The sequence below is a fragment of the Podarcis filfolensis genome, assembly GCF_964270895.1.
Source record: "Podarcis filfolensis genome assembly, chromosome: 7".
In the NCBI taxonomy this organism is placed as follows: Eukaryota; Metazoa; Chordata; class Lepidosauria; order Squamata; family Lacertidae; genus Podarcis; species Podarcis filfolensis.
In genome coordinates, this window is record NC_139603.1 from 10,570,153 (window position 1) to 10,593,806 (window position 23,654).

Genomic DNA, 23,654 nt, shown 5'->3' on the forward strand with positions numbered 1-23,654 from the left:
TGTTACGTATAATGCGTGTTCAACACGGTGTCTTGAGATCAGATTTATTGTGCCACGGAACTTGCGTGATTCCAGTTCCATTAGATTTAGTTTTTTCTGAGAGTATGGTACAGTGGTACCTCTGGTTACGAACTTAATTCGTTCCAGAGGTCCATTCTTAACCTGAGGTACCACTTTAGCTAATGGGGCCTCCTGCTGCCGCTGCTGCGTAATTTCTGTTCTCATCCTGAGGTAAGGTTCTTAACCTGAGGTACTACTTCCAGGTTAGTGGAGTCTGTAACCCAAAGTGTTTGTAACCTGAGGTACCACTGTATTCACTATTTTGCAATATTTGTCTGATTCTTTGTTAAAAATGGCTAACTTTTTCAACTATTGAAAGTCTTTGCGTGGTGATGCACAATCGTGTGAGGAAAATGAATAGGACTAGTGTGCTCGGTCCCAGCTCCTGCCCACCTAGCAGTTCGAAAGCACGCCAAAGTGCAAGTAGATAAATAGGTACCGCTCTGGCGGGAAGGTAAACAGCGTTTCCATGCACTGCTCTGGTTCGCCAGAATCGGCTTAGTCATGCTGGCCACATGACCCAGAAGCTGTCTGCGGACAAATGCCAGTTCCCTCGGCCTATAAGAGCGAGATGAGCGCCGCAACCCCAGAGTCGTCCGCGACTGGAGCTAACGGTCGGGGTACCTTTACCTTTACCTTTACCGTAACCTGCACAGTTTCTTCATTTTCAACCATTTCACTATCTAATGGATAGTGTTCAGATGGGGGATCACCTTATGTAGACCACCTTAAGCTCCATCATGGAAGCAAAATGCAGCTTACCTATGATAAAATAAATTAAGGCATTGGCCTTTTTGTTGACTCTTGCCTGTGTGGTGCTGAAATCAGAGAGGGAAAGGTTTTAGTTGTCTTTCCATAAATAGCTTGTGCTGGGTCAATTTTTCTCTAAATTACACACAGCCAACTAAAAAACTCTCAGACTAATTGTTAAAACCAGTGCAATCTTCTTTTCCCCCCAGGAAAGTGAGCCCAGTCATTTTAGAAACCCTTCTTATAAGTGGATCAGATATCAAACTTGCAGCAGTGGCATAGCAATTGTAGCAGAGATTGATATCTCATTCTGTCCTTTATGCTTAAGCAAATCTTAAAGCCTCTTTGGGGAGCTTCTAATGCATTGCTGAAAATTTAACCAAGTCCAACACATCTCCTTAACAAAGTCATTCCTATATTGCTTCTGTAAAAAGAAATTGACATGATTTTTTTTTTTAAATTGAAACCTCAGCAATAGAGCAATTCACTCCTGTGTATCTTAAGTTAAAGGGTCTCAAGTGGAGAGCTCAGAAGTAAACCACCACCAGCTTGCCTCTGCCCGAGACCCTGAAGAATTTCTGTCAGTCAGATTTAAACAGCACCAGGCTGGATAAAATAATGGGTCTGACACCGTGTCAGTCATCATATATTCACATGTTTATAAAGCAAAATGGCACAGAAAATGCATAGCTATGAGGTCATCCATCCTTAGGACGCTGGGGCAGTTCATGGTTCTGAGGCCACAGTGCAAATGAACCAGGATCCTTCGAGACCTTTGCATTTTGCTAGGAATAGTCTGCCGAGGTTAGAGGTGGAAGCAATTTTAATACTTGTTAAGTTTTTCCAGTAAAATACACCCAGTCACCGGGATATGCAGCCAAGCAAGTGGTTATTTTGAAGCCTGTGCTGACAGGTATCGTAAGGCATTGAAGGAGGGTGAAGTGAGAAGTGCTTGGATTCCTATCTCTGGATGAAATCAGAAGCGAGCGCCGAAGAGGTGGAGAAGAATGGCCAGTCCTCCTTTGCAAGTTGGACAATTCAGTATATGGAACCGGAACAAAATGGCACTTCAGGCCAAGAAAATGGGTGAGTAGCTTCCATTGTAAATGTGTCCTGGCAGATGAGCATTTTTAGTGTTACATATATATAATTTAAGCTTACATTTTTTTAAACGGGTTGGCTTGACTTCCTTATCAAGAAATCAGTGCTCACATTAGTCTTCACTCCCTCTTGAAAATATTTTCTGTCATCCCAGCAAAAACTGAGCCTGCCCTTCCCCCAGACCATAACAACCTTTGTATTTGTAGGAGTTGCTACATTCTTCCTAAGCATGAATAATAGTTATGGCCACCAGTGTAACGGCGTATAATGCTTTCTGTGTCTGTTATCCTACATCCAAGACCGGAGGGAGCATGCCATTAATTGCTGAAAAATGGCAGCTGGAAAGGGTTATTGCTCATGGGTATTTGGCTAGTCACTTTGGGAAATAGGATATCAGACTAGGTAAGCCTTAGGTTTGATCCAGCAGGCACTTCTGATGTCTTACCGGTTTCAAAAGCAGTGGCCTGGTAGCTGAGGCCAGAGTTTCTCATGGGAAGTAGCCACTTTTAAAAAAAGAAAAACATGCCTGTAAAGGAACAGTGAAAATCCATTTGTGAATGGGAAGGAGTGCTGAAGAAACATGCAGGGAGTTGTTTTGAAAGCAGCATTGATTTTTTTAAACATCCACTGAGGTCATGACTAATGTCTGAAAAACCAGGGCAACATACGTTGAAATGCAACTTCATATCATCTGGCATTAGGAAAACAACTGGGAGCCTGAGTATATTTTTTTAATCAGTGTGTGCTGTCTGCTCTGAGGTTAGTCCCATTGAGTTTAAGGGGGCTTATTTCCAGTTAACTAGGTATTGGACTGCAGCCCAAGAAATGGGACGCTGTGTTATTGGACAATTTATAGGGCACTATCATCTACTTTGCTGAGTACAGTGGTACCTCGAGTTACAGACTCTGCTAACCCAGAAATAGTACATCGGGTTAAGAACTTTGCTTCAGGGCGAGAACAGAAATTGCACAGTGGCGGGAGGCCCCATCAGCTAAAGTGGTACCTCAGGTTAAGAACAGTTTCAGGTTAAGAACGGACCTCCAGAACGAATTAAGTTCTTAACCCGAGGTACCACTGTAATTCCTATGCAGCTATTGTTGACTGTTATGAAAGGCATAATAAACATGTCTCAAAAGTTAAGACATTTTCTAACTCTGATATGGGAGAACCGAGAATATCCATGTCTTGCAATGTGGTTATGACAACTCCCATCGAGTTGTTTGCAGGGATCACTGCTGCCAACTTTGCAAGCAGATCTCTGGTAACTCCGTTGCTGTTTGGGAGCATCAGTGTCATCTACCTTCAGCTTGGGCAATGCTTCAAATAATTTAACACAGTGCATCTCAGTTCCTACATATATGGAGAGCAATATCTTTGCCATAGTTGTTTCTTCCCTCATGGAAGTATAAGCCTATTCAATTAAGTAGACGGGGACAAATCTGAGCAAGCAATTTGCATTGCAATGCAAAATACTTATTAACACCTGTAACATTTCATTAATATTGGTTTGCTGCAGTTTGTCCCATAAACGTTGTCTGTCTTTAAGAACGAAGGCTGCTGTAAAATCATCAAAGGCAATACACAACTTATTTAGATCCCATGATGTTTCTATTAGCCTAAAAGGAAGTTGTAGTCCATAGTACCTCTTCCCTTATGGAAAACAGCATCATAAAAGCGGCTGATGCTGATCGATTTAACAAATGTAGACAAATTAATAGGTTTTTGATGGGCCTTGAATTCTTTGGGGTGGTCCCTTTTCCCTTTCTGGTATATTGGAATTTATAACCCAATATGTCCTTCTATTTGACAGGGAGCTTTAGAATTGCTACAAATCGCACACAGCACAGGCTCATACATGCTATTTTTTAAAAAACAAAAACCCTGTTCAGAAATGCTTACAATTTGCCACTTTTACCCACTTCGAAACAAGATGATTCTAAAAATAATATGTGAAAATACACAAAGGCCACATTCACTGTTAATTCCATCTTTCTGTGCAGGTCCCCTCGCCACATTACAAGACTGTTGAGATCAGAAACATGGCAGCATACGGGAGAGTCACTTCCACACTGTATCCAACCAGTCTCACCCTGGGAATGGTAAGGACCTCATGGTGCATGATATCATCCTAAAAAGTAGCTTCTAGGCTAGGCGTGGGGAACTTGTAGCTCTCCAGATAGTGCTGGACTCCAGCTTCCATCAGCCCTGCAGCTAACACTGCCAGTGGCAAGGGATGATGGGAGCTGTAGTCCAGTGAACAGCCACAGGGTCACATATGTAGGCAGTTATGGGAAGAAGAAAAGGTTTGCTTCCTTGACTGAATGCTCTGCAGGACTTTGTGCTGCAGTATGTAGATGATGGTGCAGGCACACTACACAACAACTTTTCTCTCCTTGTTGCTCGTGAGTGGTCTAGGGCAGAGTCTACTGGAAGACAGGGTCTTTTCTTAGACTAAATGCTTGGCCAGGGCTCTGGACTATGAAGCACCTCCCACTTCTCTCTAGCTAGGCCTTTGCCTGTAATACAGAAAGAGATCCATTGCTCCCTATCTCACCAAATGGGGCCTGAGTGAGCTTTTTTCCGTCCTAGCAGCGTGTACCTGCAATTTTACAAGGGTTATCTGTAAGAAAGAGAACCACTAAGTAGTAATTAGGTTTTCTCTATTTTATTAATAAAACAGATTTTTGCAACAATTTATTAAAAATTGGTTTTCATGCAGTATAAGGGGTATACAAGAAATTCTCCATGTATTCTCTCTTTTTTTAAAATAATTTTTGACAGTTCCAGTCTAGATTAAAGCATTTTGTGCACTATCATTGTTGGAAAATGCCATTGGGGCATAGCTCGTCATAAATTTTTACAGTACATTTTTGCTGCAGTATAAAAAAAACAGAAACATTAAATAGCTATAGTCACTTTTGTGGGCCTTATTTTCTGCAGGAAATTTAAAAAAAAAATGTTGTGGGAGAAACTACAGTTGCATTGGAGACAAAGAATGTACTGCATGATTTAAACCTAAGAAACAGCACACGGTCAGTATTCACAAAGAGTTACAGACACACACTCACCGCCAACAGTCCAATACTTTTTGGAATTTTTTTTTTATTTGTTTCCTGCTATGTTGGAATAATATTTTCTACAGAAATGTTTGTGTATACATTATATACAGTATTATTGTTCTTTTTTGAAAAGTAATATTTATTTGTATTAAATAAAGTCCTGATGAAGTTTATTAATAAATTAAGAGAATACTGGCAACACACATACATACACGCTCACACACTCACACCAGACGACACCTTCAGTGGTTAGTGCTCAAACCGAGTGATGTGTCCTACTCCCTGTGCGGTAGACTTACTCACTGTTGTCCTAACACTTCCAGGTGCCTCCATGACCTCTCAACGATACGTGTGCAGGGAGAGATTCTGTGATGCCCCCAGTGGATTAAGCGCCATGTGTTTCAAAGGTAATATAATCAGGAAGGAAGGGAGCAGGGGCATCCGCAGTAACTTGGTTGATATAATCTCCTCTCTCATGCAGATACTAAAACGCTATATCCTGGGAACACTGGTGGGAAAAAAGATTCATTCCTATGGCATGAGAGAAGATAGTGCAGTAACAAAAGGACACACACACACACACACACACACACACCCTTCCCTCTCCACACTGCCCTATTGTGCTAGCTTAATTAATACAAGATTTAGAAATGGCAGCTGGCCAGGATCACCAATGTTGCATGCCAAATTGCCATCCAGTTGGAGTGGCCAAGGCTGGAGACAGCCAACACGGTTGGAAAAAAAGTGAAGGTGGCAGTAATTTCATCTCTCTCTCATCATGCTGGGCACACAGGTGTTGCAGAGTTTCGAAGCACTACCCCCCCTTAAAAAATAATAATGAACAGAGACAATGGAGCGTACAACACTTGGGGATTTTTTTTTGTCTGTCTCCAGCGCTCAGCCACACTCTGAATGTTGCTTCTGCGCCATTCACATGATTTGCATATCCTGCTCACAGCTTGCCATGGGAAGGAACGAGAGCTTTACATAAGCACATTTCTTCATGAATAGGCCCGGCTCACTCAATCTAAAGATTGTGTGGGTGAGGCCTTTTCACAGAGCAGTGCTTTTCAACTGGTGGTACTTCACAGTGTGTTTGGTGGGTTGAGTACCAGCAGCTGAAAAGCACACTTGTCGGTGCATGGAAATGCAGGCGCCTTAGCTTGCTCCGAGCGTCCTATACGCAGTAAGGCAATGGGGAAGATTAGGCCTTGTTTCCATGCCGTTCCAGTGCAGAATCCACCGTGCTTGGGGTTATGTGGAAAGTGCCCTATAACTACATAAGCGATAAGAACGTCAGAGAATGCAGTATCTTCAATAATGCGAGTGCTGTGCCCACAGCAAGGATCCCACTGAAATTCTCTGTTTCAGGTAATGGTGGAAAAGATCTTTGGATCACACATGCACAGTCTTAATCACTGCAGGCTTGCACAGAACCACTAGCAGACAGGCAGCACATGCTTGTTTCAGACCTCTATCAGTTAGTGATGGAATCACTCAAACATTTCAGTTGAGCTTCCTGCTGTTGCACTCTGATAAGAATTCTGTTGCTCTTTTAGGAAGGGAGTAGATTGAATCATGATTTCTTCGGGGGGGGGGGGGAGACCATTTTTAAAAAAATAAAAAATGTCTTCTACAAAAAACTTATTCACTTCTTGCCTTTAGTTTTCTAATTCAAAGGACAAGGGGGATTCCCCACCCCTACCCCATATTAGGCGAACTTGGTTCAGACTGTCTTATTCTCAACTACCACTGTCACACACGCAGATATGAAGCAAAGGTTGTGTATATACTATCTGTGCCTCTGCAAAATTCAGCTGCAGCAGCAAAGTGGTGCCTAAACATCCCACCCCCCACCCCACCTTGCTAAATTAACTGTACTGTAATTATGTTGTGGTTTAAATCAAGCAAACCCTGGGGAGGGGGACAAGCCATCCTGTGACATTAAGACTTCCGTAGCCATTCTCAGCCTTGTGCTGTTGGACCTAGTTTGCAGATGGCCACCTCTGGAACCCTGCATCTCATCAGGAGGAAGGAATGGCTGCAAATAGCATCTTGTTTTCCCTACCTGGTAGCCTTTCTGAGATCCTGGCCCCTGGACCTGCTTCCCCCTTGAAGTATTCTCCATCCCAAGCGTATCTTGAGATGTGTGGAGCTGGGCTAAGTGAAAGTCTCAATGACACCCGAAGAACCGTCTCAAAGTGTCTCCTCCTCCCCACTGAACGTAGTCCCAGAAATGAATGTCGGCCCAACTAGCCGGTGCCTCCAGCACCAGAATGAAATCCCTGCAAAACAAAAGTGTTTCCATTTCAGTTAATATAACTCTGTTTTCTTTTTGCACGTGGCTCCACATTTTTCAGTAGCCATATAAAGTTTAGTGACACTTGAGCGGGGTTCTTTTGTCTTTGTTCTTTGTCGAGTCTGTTTCCCAGCCACCCTGGCCTCTGTAGAAATCTGGGAAGAAACATGGGTTTGGTGACTTTCCTCAGGAAGAAATAAAAACGTCCACAAGTAAGGCTACAGATCAAACCTCCGGGTGACCCTCTCCACTTCACATGCTTTCCCACAGCAGTGGAGCTGGTCTTCCCTTGACGATGGCCTCGTAAAACTAGTTCCTCTGTGCTAAGAGTAAGAGAGTATGTAGAAGGCAAGAGTTTCACACAAGACGTTCGGTCCAGCCATTGAGTACCAAAAGCAAGTTCACGGAGCTCTGGTCCTCCTACAGGCCAGAGACCATCACACGGAAAGATGGCGGCACGTGCCGGTGCCTTGGACTGGCGCTGGGGCTGACGCACGGACTGGCACAGCTGGCATCGACCCCTCCTATTGATGGCAAATAGGCATGATGGAGAATGGGCAGTTGTAAGGAGAGTCGACGCTGTATGCTGCAAAGGCAGAAAGGAGAAAGATGAACAGGAAGGAAATGGAGTGAGGGCTTTGCTAGGAGGCTATTGACAAAAGTGTCCCTCGTTTGTGAGATGCCTTAAAGCCACAAATAAATCCAGTGGGCGGCCTGACAAAATAGCCCATGGAACGAGCAAAAGCAATACACGCAAGTTATAATACCGCTTCTTTCTTAACAAACCACTGTGAGGCCTTGGGTCTTCGCTTTTCTCTTTCTTTGCTCATTTGTAAAGCTAAATACTTGCTTGCTAGCCACCCAAGCCCAGCATTAACGCTGAGGCAGTATTTTGTACATAACAGAACACAGAAATGTCACCATGCTTGAAAACCAGAACTTCAGGTCTCCAGAGTTTGCTGGGGGCACCGTTAACAAGGCCCTCAAATTACAAAAGATTTTGTTTTACTAAATCTTGCCATAAATATGTATGTGTTCGAATGATTAACATTTTACTCAGAAAGACCAAGGGCACAGCGACAACTGTTAGCTTGTATCTCAAAGGATCCTTTGAGACATAATTTTGTAAGTAAGCGATGCACAGATTTAACAAAAAATGCTAAGGACTGAGGAAGTAACCTCAGTTCTTATGACCATGAAACAAGAAAGAACCATGCTACTTACTGTTCTGGGGAATTGATATCTTCTGTAAAGTCTTTGCTCGTTCTGGAGGGCTCTGTCGTATTCCACTGGGCTTGTGGGTTCTGATCAAGGTGGTTTTTCAATACAGCCTTTTCACCATCTAGAAAAAGGGAGAAAAGTGTCTTATCTTATCATTTTTCCAAAGTAAATTTATTTTTCCAGAGTTGCAAGGATGATTCTGTAATCTACCACAGTGCTTCTAAACTTATTTACTGAACCTACTGAATTCTTGTGATAGCTAAGAAACATACAATTTAATAATATAAATAAATAAATCATTTATACCCCGCCCATCTGGCTGGGTTTCCCCGGACCAATTAGATGTATTAAAATAATGCAAAATATAAAAATTTGACCCTGACAACAGATGGTTAGTTCACAGCATCCAATAATATCCTCGACCATCAATTAGATTTTAAACACATTGAAACATACATGCTTTTACTTGCACCCCCAATTACTAGCAAATCTCTCCGTTGGTGAGAAATTCTGGAGGGACATTGTCACTTCTTCTCTGTTCCCAGTTCCAAAAAGCAGATCGCCTGTCTTTCCTGCCACTACCCAAAACGAAATTGCTGTTGTACAAGTGACTGGATGAAGATCTGATCCCTTGCACACAGCAATACACAACAGTTCTCCACCTGGCCCAGAAGAGCTCTCTACAAAGCACAGTGAAGGTGGTAGCTGCAACACACACAGTGCAATCCTGTACATGTCTATGCAGGACCCTCCGCTACCTTGTGAGGTATCTCTGGGAGAAGAAAAAGCTAAGGAGCAAATCCTACACAAATCTGGAGTACAGTCCTTAAGACCGTTGGATGGCATCTTGTACACCTCCTTCCGGCAACTCCTGCCGCCAACCTGTTGCCAAACGTATTGCTCTGCTTTCCTTGGGACCGCATCAGTGAGGTCGAGAGAGGGGTCCTGTTGCCTGGGCAGCCCAAGACCTCCATACACACTGCCCAGGCATGCGTGCTGGCAAGGTTGCTTTGGTGCTGCTAACGCAGCTGTTTGACTTCACCCCTGGAAGCACACTCCATTGTCTCTCAAGACAGGCAGATGCCAATTATGCAGAGTATGAGCCATTGAGCTTATTGTGACTTTCTGCTAGGAAGGTGTGTGAAGCCAACACATCAGTTGCTGAATGGAGGAGATAAATTCTTCCCTGGAACTTTATTTCCTCCCCCCATCTTGTTTTAATGCCTTCCCTCCTCTCTTTGGTGGCAATGATGGCTGCAGTGCCTCAGGAACCTCTGCATCTCCTAGACCTTAAAGCAAGCAGACAGCTTGAAGACATAAGACCCAAAGTCAAAACAGCACTCTCCCTTCTCTCTTCTAGGAAAACACAACTGAATTATTCAAGACCTAGACATTTCTATGTTTAGAAATATGTCTCAAATCCTGGGTTTGTTCCAAACGCTGCAAACCAAACACAATCTCACTCTTGGACTCCACTGCTCCCAAAGGGCTATAATCAACACCTGTGGCTGCTAACTACGGCCACTTCCTGGTTTGTTCTGTGTGGCTCCCAATCCCTCTTCTCTATACCATGCACCCTGATGGTCCTATGGCAATAAAAATAAAATAAAGGCATTTATTTTTCAACCAGCTAGACAGAAAAACAAAATCCCACCAAAGCACCATTAAGCATTTTGTAATTTAGAACAAACCACAGAGCCTAGGACTTGCCGATCAGAAGGTCGGCTGTTCGAATCCCCGCGATGGGGTGAGCTCCTGTTGCTCTGTCCCAGCTCCTGCCAACCTAGCAGTTCGAAAGCACATCAAAGTGCAAGAAGATAAATAGGTACCGCTCCAGCGGGAAGGTAAATGGCGTTTCCGTACGCTGCTCTGGTTCGCCAGAAGTGGCTTAGTCATGCTGGCCACCTGACCCTGAAGCTGTACGCCGGCTCCCTCAGCCAATAAAGCGAGATGAGCGCCGCAACCCCAGAGTCGGTCACGACTGGACCTATTGGTCAGAGGTCCCTTTACCTTTACCTAATTTAGAACAAGGCTGCATTGCTGGAGGCCACCGCATCCTGCAGACAGCAGTCCTGGAGGCACAATTTGTGAAACTGCACAATTACCCAGGAGCGACCGGGTTCTAAAGTAAAACGGCCTTAATCCTTGCCAATGGACATATGAGCTTCAACTCCCTCCTTTAACAGTGACAGTTCTTCTGATGCCTTGTTATTTACCTACATGTCAGGTCCTGATCATTCTGTCTGCTGCATGAACCATCACAGTACTACACAGCCCCTTTATCTGAAACCGTGTCACATTAAAATAAAGATCATTATTCCCTCGTCCCAAAAACCTCAGATCTATTTACAGCGGCATTGTCTATTTTAACGCACATTCAAAGTAACTCTGCAAAGATAAACATTCTGTCCTGTCACCAGTTACCCTTTAAAAGATTTCCAAAGTAAACCAGGCTCACTTAAAAAATATATCCCCCCCCCCCAATTTACTCTAGCATGGGGGGTGGGACAAGGCAGGGAGAAAGAGTGCTCCTATTTCTGGGCTTGCCCAGGAGCCCTTGGTAATACCCGCTGAAAAGAAAGGAAGCTACACAGCAAAGGCTACTTGAATATTTCACCCCCATTCCATAATTCAGGGCATTAGATTACTCCTAAAGCATATGCTGAAATGGAGTTGCTATATAGGGAAGAAAAGACGCAAATGCACAGAGCAGCCCCAAAATGGCTTCTAGAGGCTGGCTATCTTAGCTAGATACAGACATTTCTTTTCAGAGAACAGTATACTACAGTCATGTGAGGCCTGTTCGATGAGGCTCACATTTTGCTGTTTCAGATCAGTAGGAGAGAAGAGAAAGTAGCTGCAGATCAGCAATTCCAAACTATACTCCCCCATTTTAGACTTTCATACACCAGTAAGCTGTAAAACGTTGCCAGTTTGGGAGATTACTATGGCCTGGTTCACATGTAACACTAAGCCAAACTATGGCTTAGTGTGAATGAGCAAACGTGGACACCACACACAATCTTCTTCTGTTTTGAAGTTTTGATTATGGTTCCCACATGCTGCACAGGCCCTAAGAAGCTACATCAATGTAGAATCTTATCAAAATACAGGGCGGTTTGGGTTGGGGAATCGATAAAATTCTGATCAATTGGGAAAAAACAATGCTGGTGTGAAGGGTTTGTTTCCTTCTTTTGTAGGGGATGACCAAAATTTCATTTTTGACCTCATTAACTACAATGTTCGTATGACTGACAACAGTCTCTCCCTTGTCTATAAAGTGCCTCCAGAGCCTATCAACTTCTCAGTTTCTCTCACCACCAATTCTTGTATACCGTATGGGCCTGAATATAAGCTGCACCCAAATATAAGCCACACCTTTAAAATTCAAAGGGGGGGGGGAGTCAATACTCAAATATAAGCCACTCCCTTAAAATTCCGCAGGCACTCACACCCTTTCCATTTTACCTTATGTCTGTTTCAGCAGCGATATCGTAAAAGCCAATTTTTGTAAGGTCACAAATTTAAGCCACACTTTAACTTTCCACAGTCGGAATTTGGGGGGAAAGTGAGGCTTATATTCAGGCCAATATGGTACTTTCTGCCATTGCGAAGTTACCAGGAAACGATGTACTCTGCAATTCTGCAATTCTGCAAAGGCGCAACGCCTGCCCACCTTCCAAAATGGTGACAGTGGGTACTGCCTAAGAAGCTCAGCTTTCATATTTCATAAAGGTGAAGGTAAGTTTTGAGCGTGTGGACAATGTCTGGTGAAAACCTGGTGTTTCTTTCTTAGGTTCTGTGTTAGGTAGGCAGCAACAGGTCACATAGCTATGCTTGTTAGTGGAGGTAGTAAATATGTAGTGGTCTATAGAAGAGTTGACAGTGGTTTAAGAGAAACTTAGGTCCGTATGGTTAACATTAGAAAGCTGGAGGGCCAGATACTCTTCCCTACCCCCAATCAACACTCCTCATGTTTCCTCATGATGCTAACCAGCCACTGCCAGTATTTCATTTACTGGAGTATATCCTAGACAGGGAAAAGGAAATAGGAGAAACGTGGAAAAAGGAGAAAATGTGGTTTTGACAAAGGATTTGTTGTCAAATCTTCTTCACTCCTCGTGCATACAATGCTAGCTGACTGACCCTACCTGCCCACAGACTCGCCAAAGTGTTGCATGCTCTGGTTATCTCCCGCTTGGATTACTGCAATGCGCTCTATGTAGGGATACCTTTGAAGGTGACCCAGAAACTACAACTAATCCAGAATGCGGCAGCTAGACTGGTGACTGGGAGTGGGCACCGGGACCATATAACACCGGTCCTAAAGGAACTTCATTGCCTCCCAGTGCATTTCCAAGCACAATTCAGAGTGTTGGTGCTGACCTTTAACGCCCTAAACAGCCTCGGCCCAGTATACCTGAAGGAGCGTCTCCACCCCCTTCGTTCAACCTTGACACTGAGGTCCAGTGCCGAGGGCCTTCTGGCGGTTCCCTCACTGCGAGAAGTGAAGTTACAGGGAACCAGGCAGAGGGCCTTCTTGGTAGTGGCACCCAACCTGTGGAAAGCCCTCCCATCAGATGTCAAGGAAATAAACAACTATCTGACTTTTAGAAGGCAGCCCTGTATCGGGAAGTTGTCAATGTCTGATGTTTCAGTATGTTCTGATATATGCTGTGAGCTGCCCAGAGTGGCTGAGGAAACCCAGCCAGATGGGTGGGGTATAAATAATAAAGTTGTTGTTGTTGTTCTTCCCTACCTTTATTTTCTGTAAAGTTCCGTATACTGAGGATGTCATTGAGCTCCTGATAGTGGTTCTGCTTAATATATGTTGTCTTGTCAGGGGTGTCTTGAAGCTGCATAGTGACTTCTTCTAAAGCTTTGTCCAACTGTTAAAAGAAAAGCATGTTACAATAGCATTAACATATTTTGTAAGCAGGTTTCATTAACTTTCCTTGCAATCTTATGGACCAAAGTTATTTTTCTCTATGGGGTTCCCTTCCAATCATGCGTAAAGGTTGTAGTTATTTCTTCTAACACATTCCTGGACACCCAGACAGGCAAAAGTGTCCTCTGTAATTCAGTGATACCATACGTGCCGGCTCCAGGGGGCTGAAGTATTGTAAAGGTAAAGGTAAACGTAAACGTACCCCTGCCCGTCAGGGCCAGTCGTGACCGACTCTAGGGTTGCGCGCTCATCTCGCTCAAGAGGCCGTGAGCCGGCGCTGTCCGAAGACACTTCCGGGTCACATGGCCAGCGTGATGAAGCTGCTCTGGCGAGCCAGCACCAGCGCCGCACACGGAAACGCCGTTTACCTTCCCGCTAGAAAGCGGTCCCTATTTATCTACTTGCACTTAGGGGTGCTTTCGAACTGCTAGGTGGGCAGGAGCTGGGACCGAACGACGGGAGCTCACCCCGCCGCGGGGATTCGAACCACCGACCTTTCGATCAGCAAGTCCTAGGCTCTGTGGTTTAACCCCCAGCACCACCCGCGTCCCTTGAAGTATTGTGGGGCCCCTTAATTATTATTTTAGGGGGGCCCATTATTGAGGCTGGGCACGGAGCAACGTCAGGACATCATGCGACATCACAAACGTGATGTTGGCACGTCACATTGGGCTCCCCCAAAGTGCTTACGAAGATGGTGCCCTTAAAGGGTGTCCACAGATGTGTCACTGGAAAAAATGGGCCCATTTGCACATGGTATCCAAAGGTAGGGGAAATGCACCACACATGTAACTTGGAAGCATCAAGGGTGAGTGGGTGGCTGGTCAATGGCGTTGAGAAAAGGTTGAGAGGATGCTTCATAGGTGACTGTAGCAGCTGACAGAACTGAGAGCTGCAACAGACACCCAAAGGCTTCTCATCGCACAGAGATTCTGTTTGGGAATCCTGTGTCATCTGTCATCCATAGTAAGCCCTTTCAATTCTGAACAGTCATAAGTCTTCAAAAGGAAACGACTTCTTAAGAAATCTCTCAGCGCTCTCTTTTATTCTGCTCTGAGAAATCTTTCTAGGGCACAGGCAGATACTTTTTTTCCTGTGATGCTCCTGAACACCTCTCTCAAATGCTCCTCCGTGTGAGGAACAGAGCACATTTCTCAACTTTTAAAGTGTCACAGCTTTGCTCTGATGCGTTTTGCAGTATTCCACCTCCTCACAAATTTTCAACCATAAAGGGGAGTATGCTCCCTCTGAAGTAAAAATAAAATAGAAATAACGCTCCGAGGTTTGAAATCCTTCAGCACACAGCCTGTATCGCCAGCTTGTGTTTTTAAAACAGTGTTCACTGGGTTGATTCTAAAAGAAAATGTCAGGCCTGGATTTCCTGTCCCATAAGAAACTTGCTGCACTTTGTTCTCTATCTTCTTTCCTGGCTATCCTATGAGGAAACGGAACTCCTGTTGCTCACCTCATCCTGAGGCCAGGATTTTGGCAAAGCGTGCATCTCCTGGGGGGGTTCGGCCACAATAATGAGTCTATGTTCTGTCCAGGTTCGAAAAATGGAGGAGATAAGGCAGTCATTAAGTCCAGAGATTTCCAAAAAAAGTAAGGTAAAGGTACCCCTGCCCGTACAGGCCAGTCGTGTCCGACTCTGGGGTCGCGTGCCCATCTCACTTAAGAGGCCGGGGGCCAGCGCTGTCCGCAGACACTTCCGGGTCACGTGGCCAGCGTGATGAAGCTGCTCTGGCGAGCCTGCACCAGCGCAGCACACGGAAATGGCGTTTACCTTCCCACTATAAAGCGGTACCTATTTATCTACTTGCACTGAAGGGTGCTAGGTGGGCAGGAGCTGGGACCGAACGACGGGAGCTCACCCCGCCGCAGGGATTCGAACCGCTGACCATACGATCGGCAAGTCCTAGGCACTGCGGTTTTACCCACAGTGCCACCCGCGTCCCAAAAAAAGTATCCCTTCCTTAAAGCACTTTTTCATTCAGAAAAATGGTTTTGTTTGCAAATATGATGAGAAGGAACATTCTGCACATCATGTGTAGGTTGACTCTCACTTGCCCTCTCCCTCACCTTGGTGACAGCGGTGGAAAGAAATGGCAATAGCAGTCCCTGGCTCTGTCCACAGTAGGGCCTTAATGAGCACATGCGCTTGCATGTGCCCATTTATGTGGTTTCATGCACATAAGAGCCCTTTCAGTTTTATGCCTCTGAAATCCATTTCAATGTTTCTTCTCCATACTAGTGGGCAGTGCTTGTTAGAAAATATTTTTTACAGAGGGTTGTTTTGCACCCTCTTGAATTAGTTATTCCTTGCCCACCATAAGTTCCAGAAATCTGAGGTCCGCTGTGGGCAAGTAGGCATTTGCTTACCTGTTCACACAAACCTTTTTAAACCCCCATTTTTAATTGTGAAATACAAGGTTTCCAATTACCCAATTTTCACAAAACAGCAGTCAAAAATGTGTGTTTGTGTGCTCCAGGCCAGGAAGCTTGAGGTCTGTTTTGTATGCAGGTATGTACACACCTTTCAAATTTGTTTTTGAAATACAAGCTTTGAACAAAAGAGCACCCCTTTTTTGTGCAACTCTGGTATATATGTGTTGCTCTAAATCAGGATTTGGAGTTGCACACGTGAAAGGCTGCTGCTGCTTCCTTTCTTTTCCAGCCTCCTGAACCTGTTTTTAATACAGCTGTTTTGTGCAGGAGCAGTTATGTGCAAAAGAGCTGTTTTAGAAATTAAAGAATCTGCAAACGTGCCTTCAGCAACAACGAAAAAGGCAGACCGCATCCTTTCCTTTGGGTGGATGGAAACAAATAGGTAGGTTTCTCATGCCCAGAAACTTGGAGGCAGTGCCGTTGAAACAGCTCACTTCCATAAAGGGATAAATAAAGGAGATAGAATTACGTAACAAGTATACTTTAAAAGGTGGCAGATCTAATTAAAAAAGAATACATGTTCTAATCTAAGATGAAAGGGTCTAGGTGAGCTGAAAAAGCAACATCTTTTCTAAGAGATAAAACAGAAGTTTTCACATCAAACCCACAGGTTTGTAGCGTAGAGATGACAGTAAAACTCATACTACAGTGACCCCCTCTCCCTTTTTCTGTCCTGGGACACCATCATTGAGTAAAGCTAAATTAGAGTGTAATCAGTATTTTACATCACACTGAGTTCAGCAAGAGGGATGTAAGAACAGTGGGATCCAAATGAGCTTAACTTTCTGCCCCAATTAATAAGCAGCTGTGTGAGAGCAGGTGCTCCAGCTATAACATAGAACACACTGCCCAAAACTTCGTTCAGCTTCATTGAATGCCCACAAAATCCTAGTGTTATGAGACTAGTCACAACTTCTTCTAGTCCATGTCTTTCCATGCCATGCATAATTCTTATAAACTTCTATCCTTTTATCTCTTAATTACACAGTCCCAGATGCTTAAACCTGAGTTGTTCCATCCCTTCAATCATTTCGTTGGCCCTTTTTCTGAACCTTTCTCAACTCTTCAATAAACTTTTTGAGGTAAGGCGATCAGAACTGCACAGAGCATTCCATATGCAGTCACACCATAGATTTGTATGGTGCCATTATGATACCGGCAAGTTGATTTCTAATTCCTTTCCAAACGATCCGTAGCATGGAATCCATCTTTTTCACAGCCACCTCACACTGGGTCAACATATTCATTGAGCTACAACCGCTACAATGTCAAGGTGTTGTTCCTGGTCAGCCACTGCCAGATTGACCCCTCCAGGAGCATATATGTGAAATTAAGGGGGTTTTTTTGCTGCAAACACAGAGCATTTCCCCACCACAGTGAGAGCATCATCGGGGAAGAAGTAATTTAGATGGGAGAGGACTTCCGGGTTGGTGCCACTGTTTAATGGCGGATTCCCTCCGAGCTCCGGAGGGAATCGGCTCCGTAGCGTCTGGGTCTGGCCGCTGCGGCGAAGCGGGGACCCTTAAAATCACAGGCGCGGATGCCTGTGAACACAGAGACTCAGCGGGCACCATTTGCGCCCCCCCAATCCGCGACGGAGCCTTTTTAAAGGCTTCGGAACGGAGGCAGGGTAAGGCGTGGTGCTGAGAGCACTCCCTCGCCTACGGAGTGAAGCCGCAAGCCATTGACAGAGAGCGCCAACTTCTTCTAAGAGTGATTGGATCCTAAAACATCAACCCGTGAGTAATACGGAGATTGGAACTTTAAAAAATTTCTTATCTTGGATTTGGAACGAGCGGGAAGGGGCTAAAAAGGAAGTCCACCCCCCCCCCTCTTTGTAAACAACTTAAAGCAAAGGACTGGGCAGCTAAGGTCGAGAGAATCTGTTTTTTGCTTTTTTTAGCAAAGATCCTGACCTCACGGTTTGGACATTATAAGAAGATATTCTGGAGGATAAAAAGAATTTTGGGAGCTGAAACTACACCCCCCCCCTAGACCCGGGAACGTCCGATGAGAAAGCCTGTTGCATGGAAGATTTTGACAGCTGTCAAGTGGGCTGCTAGTCAGCTAGTTGTCAGCTGGAAAAAGAGAACATTGTTTCTGCTGTTTTTGCTGGTTTATTCGGGATAACTTGTTGAAAATAAGGTTGATACAAAATAACTGGACTTTTGGTTTTTGAGCTGAAAGGAAGATCAAGGAATTAAATCCCCCTAGAGGGGTAACAAGGATACTACATTACAAAAATGGCTGGAGTGTCTAAATTCCAAGCAGAATTGGACAGAGCACTGGTTCTCTTGGGAAACTTACAAGATGAGTACGATGCTTTGTCTACAGAGGTATCGCTATTACACTGGACAGTAAACAACAGCTTGGAGTCTGATAAGGATTTGAAACAGGAAGCCTATTCAACTGAACAAATAAATGAAACCGAAAGCGTAGACACGATGGAGCAATATGTTCTTTTTGAAGAAAACGAAGGAGGAGATGGAGGTTTGCAGGAGTCAAAGGAGAGCTACAATATGAGGCCTGACATGATGATAAAAAAGGACAATAAAAACTGGATGCGGAAAGCCTGGTTTGATTGGGAATTTGGAAAATGGAGAGATCCTCTTTTGAGGAGATCTGAAGACCTGAGGATTATAAATTTGTTGAAGGTGGAAGCTGGAGCTGCGGGGACATTTGGATTTGAAAGAAATTTGAAACAAGAGTTGGAATACCCCATAGGCTTTGCTTTTGCTTTTAAGTATGGAGGACTGGCTAGAAGTAACACCGATTCTGTTGGGCCGGAGCCCCTCCGAGACCTGGGGCTTAACACCAAGGTCTATCAAAGAGACCGGCAGAAAGGAACTGAGAGAGACATAAGGGCCTCGGACCTGAGATCTCCAGGCTAAATAAATAATATAAAGACTGATGGATATTGGTTGGGGACTGGAACCGGGAGAAGGGTGGGTGGAGGTTGGGAATCCAAAGGGTACATAAGGATAATTTGCATTGCTTTATTTGTTTTATATTTTGTTAGTGGTAAGGAAATTGGGTAAACCGTGGAAGGGAAATTTTGGTCAACCTTAGGAAAAAGGTTTAAGAATAAATTAATGAGGTATAAGTATTGATGAGTAATTTTAATAAGGTGAAATTGGTCTTTTTTTTCTTTTTTTAAATTAAGTGAAAATAAGGCTGTTAAAAATAAATGGAGGAAATGGAAAAAAGAAATAAAGTAAAATAACAGTATGTTAGAATAAATGTTTAAGTTAAGGTGAAGAAATAAGTTAAGGACTTGCTGAATTGACAATTTAAATTGGAATACAAGAAGGGGAGGTGTGAGGAGGTCTGAGAAACAAGGTTGAGGAAAATAAGTATCAGAAACTGTATGTGTTTTTTCTATTTTTCTGTTTAGTTTCGAATATGCTTTTTTGTGTTGTTTTTATTTTGTTTATTTTTTTTGTTTTTGTTTGTTGTGTGTTTTTTGAAAATACCAATAAATATTTAATAATAATAAAAAAAAAAATTTAGATGGGAGAAATGGTCAAACTCCCTCCACACTCCTGCCCCGTACTGGATCCAATATGGGCCCCACAGTTGCTTCTAAGCGAAAAGCAAAACATCGAGAGATCCAGTCATGTACCTCACCTGTTTTGACTCTCGAGTTTCAGATAGCTTGATGGCCTCGCAAATCGAGAACACATGCAATGCCCACAAGACAGAACAGTCTAACCCAGAACACACACTTAGCAATACCTCTGTTATTTTCATTCTCAGCTGGTGGTTTTCTGACTGTAGACCTTCCAACCTTGATGTGCTGGCCTGGTTGACACTGGTGACTGACGTTGATGTTTTTGAGTCATCTTTCTTCTGGTTCTGAGTGAACTGGAGTCCTCTGTTTCGGGTGGCAGCATCTGGATTTGTTCTCAGTGTGATTAGCTGAAAGTTGAAGAATATCTCATTTTATTTTTGTGTATCTGTGCCCCCAAAAATGTTCATTGAACGTGCATTCAAATGTGTAATGCTGGATTTGAGGCATAGTCTTCAGTAGCGCCTTGCCAATTTTATCATCCATGTGAGCTAAAACTATTTAACCACTTCCCATAATTTAGCAAAGGCACCTTAACGTGCTACTTAGCTAATGTTAGAAGCTCAAAATAATGTGTAAAGGGCTGCTGATATGGCTTCTTCCCACACTAGTGTCAAACCTCCAGGAAACTAGACTTCTCTTAGGAATCACAGATTTCTGACATTACTGGTGAAATGCAGAAATGATGCCTGTGGCTTCCAAACCTCCCCAGGAAGGTAATATTTGAAGGGATCTGAAAACAACTTTTAAACACACACACCCAATTCCATTTCTCCTTTTAGAGTTCCCTTCTTCAGTATTGAGATACCGTAATTTACTAAACTTTGGCCAAAGAGATTAGAAAATTCCATTCATCTGCCAATGTGGTTAAGTGTTTCAGCCCAAAGTAGATGGACTTTGTACATTCATTATTATTTATTGATTAAAGTTTATTATACACACTTCGCTATAAGACCTCACGGCAGGTTACAACAATGTAAAACGACAATATTAAAATTAGTTTAAACAATTTACAATTAAAGAATGGAGTGGGTCTATCTATCAATATTGATATGTATATTAGGAGTACTCCTAAAATATAGACCTGCTTCTTCCAGGGCAAGGCAGCCCTGCCCATATTCCCACCTCCCAGAGTCAATATCTTGGAAGACATAACATCTCAATCTTATTAGGATTCAGCATCAATTTATTGGCCTACATCCAGGCTATCACTGTTTTCAGGCTGGTCTAGCACCTAAGCCACAACATTAGGAGGATATGAAGTAGTAGCATTCATCTTAGCCTTTAAATAATTTGCCCATGCATGAATAAAATATAATCCAATTTAGTAAGCTAACAGCAGTGTTAATTGTGAAAACCTGATATTTCACAATAATGGGAAATCACCACGGCTCTCTCTAGCGACATTATGTGGTGGGGCAGAGCTGTGGAGCCACCTTCCTAAGGGCTCACCCAGACTTCTTTTTGCACCACGTTTCCAGGCACAGGTCTGTGCTTTAAAGCTCTGTGCCTGAGCACTTTCTTTGCCCATTATACGTTCTGCGTCTGCTGTCTCTTAGACCTAGCTCTCCCTGAGGTGTGTCCCAGCTGTATCGCTGAAGATTACAGGTGGGGGCTTACGAATGAATAACAAACACCAAAAGCCGCATGTCAAGGATAAGGCCAGGCTAGAAACTTTTCCCTGAAAAGATCAGGAAATCATCCTTCATTTACTTCCTGCATCCTGAATAGCCGTAGCTCAGGCATGGAAAAATCCAGGAATGGCAAAGATAGAGGAATGATCAATTAAAATCTGGGGTAAAGCCCAAATAGTTAAAGCTACAAATATGGTTAGGGAAGGGAGTCAAAGCAACAATATTTTTAATTGAAAAATGGAGTTTGCTCCCCCCCTTTTTTTTACTGGAATGGGAAAATGCAGGATGAGAATGCAGGATGAAGTAAACCCCTATGTCATATTGGGAAAATATAATTTTTGTATCTGATAATGCTGGCTATTTCTGTATATGTACTTTTATAAATATTCACATCTATATATTTATATATTGTATAACAGTCATACCTTGGAAGTCGAACGGAATCCATTCCAGAAGTCTGTTCGACTTTCAAAATGTTCGGAAACCAAAGCGCGGCTTCTGATTGGAAGCCATGGAAGCTCCGTCGGACATTGAGTTCCAAAGAACATTTGCAAACTGGAGCACTCATTTCCGTGTTTGCGGCGTTCAGGAGCCAAGGTACGACTGTATTACAAATAAGTAAAGGTAAAGGGGCCCCTGACCATTAGGTCCAGTCGTGGCCAACTCTGCGATTGTGGCGCTCATCTCGCTCTATAGGCCGAGGGAGCCGGTGTTTGTCCGCAGACAGCTTCTGGGTCATGTGGCCAGCATGACTAAGCCGCTTCTGGAGAACCAGAGCAGCGCACGGAAACACCGTTTACCTTCCCGCCGGAGCGGTACCTATTTATCTACTTGCACTTGACGTGCTTTCGAACTGCTAGGTTGGCAGGAGCAGGGACCGAGCAACGGGAGCTCACCCCATTGCAGGGATTCGAACTGCCGACCTTCTGATCGGCAAGTCCTAGGCTCTGTGGTTTAACCCACTTAGTATTAAAAGAAACTTCTCTCTGACATCTAGATTCTTATGTGTAATTTATTCATAGATAACCAGTCCCCAGAAGTGATACTGCCCTAGACAAAGCTTTGCTCTGTCAGTTCTAGACAGAAGTAGATTTCCGTCTAATCAAGATATGGAGGGACCAGGGCAACTACCTGACGGAATAACTGCATATCCTTAGGAAGGTGATATTCCACCTTTCCTTCATGGAACTCAAGATAGCAGATGTGGACCCCTTCCCTCATTCTATTCTCACAACCACCCTGAGAGGCAGATTATGCTGAGAGATGCAGTGACTGGTGCAAAGCCACTCTATAAACTTCACCCGAGTCTCACCAGTCTTAGTCCAACACTGTAACCACTAAAACCACGCTGGCTCTCAACTTACGCTTTAAGAATCATGGGCACAATCCAGTGAGCAACCATGTCCTTTTGCTGTTCCAGTTCAGTTCAGTGGGGCTTGTGCAGGAGAGTTTCCCAGTGCAGGAGTGAATTTAATAGTCCTACAAAAATTATATGCAGATAATAGACCCATAATGAGTCAATGTGCTTACCTTAGGAACAAAGACTAAGCAGAGCGTAATAGTACTACAAAATATAATGACTAGTGCCACAATGCAGAATTGAACATTGGGCTGGTCCCGTGTGAGAAAGGAAACAGCAGCTCCAATAATGCACATGATGCCCACATTGTAAACACTCATGCCAATGTATTTACTGTCGTTCAGAGCAGGAATGCTCACATTTCGAGTCTCCCAAGCCAAAAAGCAACCAAATAGCTGAAATTAGAAAGAGAGAAGGAAGTGATGATTGTTAACACAATAAGCACAGTGATAGGTTTGCATACCAGACATCAAAAGAGTTCTGTTTCTATTTCTATCTGCATTCTGCTTTAAGCAGCTTATGTTGACAAATGCAAGACAGGGCAAGATTCAGGCAAAGTTAAGCACATTTAACTTCCACCAAGCAATCCCATACTCTGCCTCTCATTGAAATAACTGAAACTATTTAGCTCTGGCTGGATTTAGCCCACTAGTATTTAATTTAATTGGGGGGGAGGGGTGGTTGCTTGTGATGTATATAATTACATGATCCACCCTCTAAGCACTTGGGCATGAATTACAGGTATGATATTGAGTGATGTGCGTGCAAGCATGGGACGCATAAACTACCACATCTCCTGGGTCTTCTCTTACAGCTAGGAGAGATGATATGGGAGGTAAACTTGTTTGGTATTGGTAAAAAGACTTAATTATGATAAATGGTTAAATGGCTCATTTATTTTAAAAGAATTGCACTTGCTACTTTAAATATACTGGGGCATTTGTATTAAGCTGAAGCTATTTAAAATATTTATCAATCAGCTTTTTTTTGGCTAGTAACCCATAAGAACATGGCATCAACTCTCAGAGGTTACAGTCTACTTCTTCAACTGGCTGCAGGGCACTTAAAAGGCTGCCATCATTTCAAAACAGACACCAACCCACGCTTATCAATGACATAGGAGAGTATGGAATACGTGATGATAAATGGCTCACTCAGCTTCTTCCTCATGAGGGAGGAGTCTGTAGTCTCTATCTACATTACCATTA

At 43.6% G+C, this 23,654-nt stretch overlaps 1 protein-coding gene across 1 annotated transcript in view; it reads right to left on the bottom strand.

Moving 5' to 3' along the window:
- Positions 1 to 4,561: 4,561 nt before the first annotated feature.
- GABBR2 (gamma-aminobutyric acid type B receptor subunit 2) overlaps positions 4,562 to 23,654 on the bottom strand; it is a 291,693-nt gene continuing 272,600 nt past the window's right edge. The window contains exons 15-19 of the mRNA XM_083624623.1: positions 22,617 to 22,841; positions 19,620 to 19,802; positions 13,251 to 13,380; positions 8,495 to 8,612; positions 4,562 to 7,856 (exon numbers count right to left, since the gene is read on the bottom strand). Coding sequence (XP_083480749.1) covers positions 7,691 to 7,856; positions 8,495 to 8,612; positions 13,251 to 13,380; positions 19,620 to 19,802; positions 22,617 to 22,841 — 822 coding nt within the window. The 3' untranslated portion in view covers positions 4,562 to 7,690. The remainder of the gene's footprint in view (positions 7,857 to 8,494; positions 8,613 to 13,250; positions 13,381 to 19,619; positions 19,803 to 22,616; positions 22,842 to 23,654) is intronic.